Consider the following 4,022-nt stretch of genomic DNA (forward strand, 5'->3'; position numbering starts at 1 on the left):
GAGTATGTTAATTTTCAGTTAGTTTTCAGTTAGGGGACACACCATCCTACATCCTGTTAGTGTTATGGGTTATCTCTGAGTAAAGCTATGCTAGTATCACTTGGGGCATTTTCAAGTAGCTTTGGGCGAGTTTAAATTAAACATAATACCGCTAAACACTCTGAACATTATTAGAACCTCTTGTAAACTAACAGAAAATATAAATGTAACAACCAAGGGTAACACTTATGGGCTCAGACATACTGTCATCATACTAGTGGGTCCTCAGTCACATGTTCATTGCATTGTGTTGTGGGATGTCTTATAATAATATAAGAGGAAAGTAGACCCCATTAAGAATATCATATATGTGCTTAGAGACTGACTGGTTATATCTGCTGAGGACTAAAGGTAACTGCCGTAAGCTATTGTGCAATAGCCTTTAACTTATATCTAGCCTTGTGTAAACTTACTACCAAAACCATATCTGCGTATACATGGTACCTTAAATTCTAAAGATCTTTGGGTTGTAGGATGAAATGGCAATTGGGCTGTATATTTCCTACTAACTTTAAACATATAACACAATGTAACGTGTAAAAGAGGAGATAGATAAAGAGAACAACAACAAGAAAAAATAAAAATAAAAAAAATAGCAGAATAATAAAGTTCTAATATGAAGCCCCTTCCAGAGCCTCCAGCTGCAAGGAATAAAATATAGCGATATTATTTTTGTAAAGTACTAAAGCTTGTAACGTTCCTTGCGCTGTGAGTTGCTCTATCAGGTGTCATAGAGGTTCTCCTTCGATCAACCCACTCCAAGACATTCCCATATCTTCTGAAGTAAATCAAACATAGTGAGGACTTTCTTCTTAGCCGCATACCAGCTAGCTGTTCCGGTCACAGCTGAGAGATGCGAAGGACTCCGCTCAAGCCACCACTCTTCTGTGCCATAGGATGATGCAGAGGTGATCTCGATGAGGCTATCACTCTTGTGCCCCTGTAAGTAAATATCAGCTTTAGCATGTAAAAGATTGTAGCTCCCAGCTCCACCAGGGGGACCGGTAACTTTCTCTTCCTGAGCGGTCAGGGGTGAGATCTCTCCAGCTGCATCCGGCTGGTCAGGGAAGGGCTTCGTTATCCAAGCTGTCTCTAGTACATTAGGTTGGTCATCTTGTTCACATATGCGTTCTGTGACTTCTGACTCGATACACTGAGATATTAAGGGCTGAGTCAGTGGAGGCTTTAGGTCCGCCTTTGGATCCGATGATAATACTGGCAAAGTAGTGCAGTCTCTGAGTACTCCTGATAAATCATCAAATCTGCGACTCATCAAATCTCCAAAAGCATCGAGATAGGCTAGTATATTCATATTGGGTTCCTCCATGTTTTGCTGGAGAGTGTATCTAAGATGCCACGTGGATTGCAAGATGGCCGATCCCTGGTGGTAGCTGCGACTGCCGATGTAGCTAAAATTTATGGCAGTTTAGTATAATCAAGTTGCAGAGTACTTTTGTTGTCTCCCCAAAGCATACATCCAACCTTAGAAGGAATCTGGGCTGCACTGAGCGGTCAAAAATGAGTAGTTTATTTGAACAGGTCCGGAGCTATGATGAGAAGCGACCGCTCAGATGCAGAGCTTGCTCCGCTCCCCCAACATTTTACTTTCAACTTGTAATATGTGCGCTAACCTGCATGCATTAAAAGTGGCAGTGTTTGCAATTGAGTGAAAGCTCTAAATAGTGCGCCACTAGCCTATTGTTTGGTAAGTCCAAATAATATTAAACTTTTTAGTATGTCTGAAGATATATTATCAGGTCTATATGGCAATGCTAATACTGCATCTTTCTACATAACAACAATATAAACATCTAGTCATCACATATAGATTAAAAGGATAGTGTACAATAAAATGAATTTTCCCTTAATGTGTTTTCATTTACTTGTTATTCCAGCTGCAGATTATAAAATGCATAAGATGTTGCTTCTTTATGTCTATTTCTGTATATGAAATAGCTGGTTTTGTTCTTTAAAACCACAACCCATTAAAATGGGTTAAGCTTGCAGGGAAATTATTTTAGCACTTTCTTTACAGACACATGCTTCTTTATATTATTTCTGCCTGTATACTAAAGCCTAATACTTAGGGAGAACAATTGAAAATTAATATTTTATTACTTATCCTTCCTAACCCCCCCTGGGAGTGTAATATATTCTGCAGGCTATGTTTACACATCTTTTCTATACCCGGTACTTAAGTATAAAATCTTTCAGTATAGGTATGAATAGCACAGGCAAAATAAGCTATTTAAAATGACAAAATGTCGCTATTTTACACAATTGAATGCACTATGGCAGATAAACTTAATTGTTGGCAAAAAATTAAAGGGGGGGAAATGAGGGTACATTGTCCCTTTAAGAGCGCAATGATCTCTGCTCTTGCAAGATTATCTGAGGAGCTTTGTCAATACTGCAAGGTCTCTGAAAGAATTGTTTATGTAGCTATACAGGGTTATTGTTGTGAAGGTGAGACCCATATATTACAATGTAATGCTCAAAAAAAGCCCCCTAAGACTTCTTGCGTGATTTCTATCCATTCTTGATCATCGGCCCTTAGTCTTTTGAGATTGTAAAATGAGTTCATGTGGATAGTACAAGAATTTGTCTCTGGCTGCAATTCTATGCCTCTCTCTTTAATACTACATCCATACTGAGATCCTTTTGTTCAGTCACAGACTTAACAGGTTTATATCCAAACACCTTCATTGCTTCCTTACACACATCCTGAACTGTTAGCACTGTGTTTTGATCTAGCTTCAGTCTCCATTTTTGAGCAATCTCTCGAGACACCCCAGCAAAGTTCATGAAACCATATTGTCTCTGACCATTTTTTTTAGTTACATTGTTCAACCAGATCTCTTGTTCCTGGAACAAATTAAGGTCTGCAAATGAGTAAACTTTTCTAACATAGTACAAGGGCTCCCTTGCCAAGTCCTCATGTCTTATCACCATATAACGCTTATGTAGAGAGGCTCCAACTTTGTTTATGGCTACTTGTGCTGCACAAATTTTAGCCATAACTTCGGTGATGCTAGTTTTCTTGTTTTTCTCAAGTCCCCCATTAACTATAAAGTCATCGTGATTAAGAAGGTTAAAGTTTTTTCGTGAGAAGGTTACTGCACGTGGATCTCTCACTAGATGTAGAATCCTGAGGTCAAGCGTAGGATCCTCAAACAGTGGGAGAAGAACTTTGAGATCTAAGATCCTTACAACCTTAAAAACTACATGGCTGTGAAGTTTACAGGCCTCTGACATTTTTTCTAAGGGTACATAGCCACAATGTTGGAAGCAAGTAGGTCGGTCATAGCTCCAAGTAGATTCCGCTGATGTGCAGGCTGGTGGAGAGCATAATGCCCGACTCTCTGACCAATAGGACAGGTCTGAAATATAACGCCCGTTCCGAGGAAGATAGGAATGTAACGGGGATACATCACAATTGAAGAGAGAGTGGAGTAGATCTCTTATGGGATAGTGGAGGAGTTCAGCACTTTCATTAGGGATTTTCACCCAAACTACCCTAGCTGGCTCAAAAAGGTAGAAGACATCTGGATGATGGTTGAAAATTTGGCCAAGGAAGGAGGATCCGGAGCGCCAAGATGTAAGGATGAGAAGATGGACAGGCTTTTTCTGGGTATGGCTGAAGCCTGAGTATTGATGGAAGGTCCAATTTGCAGAAAAAGTTATGATGGAGCACATAAAGAGACGAAGAAATGTAATTCGAGGGGCCATGCTGAGAACACTCTGTGGAGATGACAAATACGGAATATTTGGTGAGTTTATCATACTTAAATTTATTAAATAACGCATGCATTTAACTCTACACCATGCACTGGGGATTCTGTTAAAAAGAGATATAGAAAATGTTATAACTATAATAAGCTCTTCTTCCATTACATTAAGAATATCAAATAAATCGATAGAAAGGTCAAAATTTAAATATACATTTGAATTTGAAATAGAAGCCTTTTTGCCATATACTTACA

At 39.0% G+C, this 4,022-nt stretch overlaps 1 protein-coding gene across 1 annotated transcript; it reads right to left on the minus strand.

Annotated features, from left to right (window-relative positions):
- Positions 1-2,509: 2,509 nt before the first annotated feature.
- On the minus strand, positions 2,510-3,755 carry LOC128636067 (carbohydrate sulfotransferase 5-like). Its single transcript, XM_053689133.1, has one exon. The coding sequence runs from the start codon at positions 3,733-3,735 to the stop codon at positions 2,659-2,661; it is 1,077 nt and encodes a 358-aa protein (XP_053545108.1). The 5' UTR covers positions 3,736-3,755; the 3' UTR covers positions 2,510-2,658.
- Positions 3,756-4,022: the final 267 nt, after the last annotated feature.

This window comes from Bombina bombina, chromosome 7 (assembly GCF_027579735.1).
Source record: "Bombina bombina isolate aBomBom1 chromosome 7, aBomBom1.pri, whole genome shotgun sequence".
NCBI lineage: Eukaryota > Metazoa > Chordata > Amphibia > Anura > Bombinatoridae > Bombina > Bombina bombina.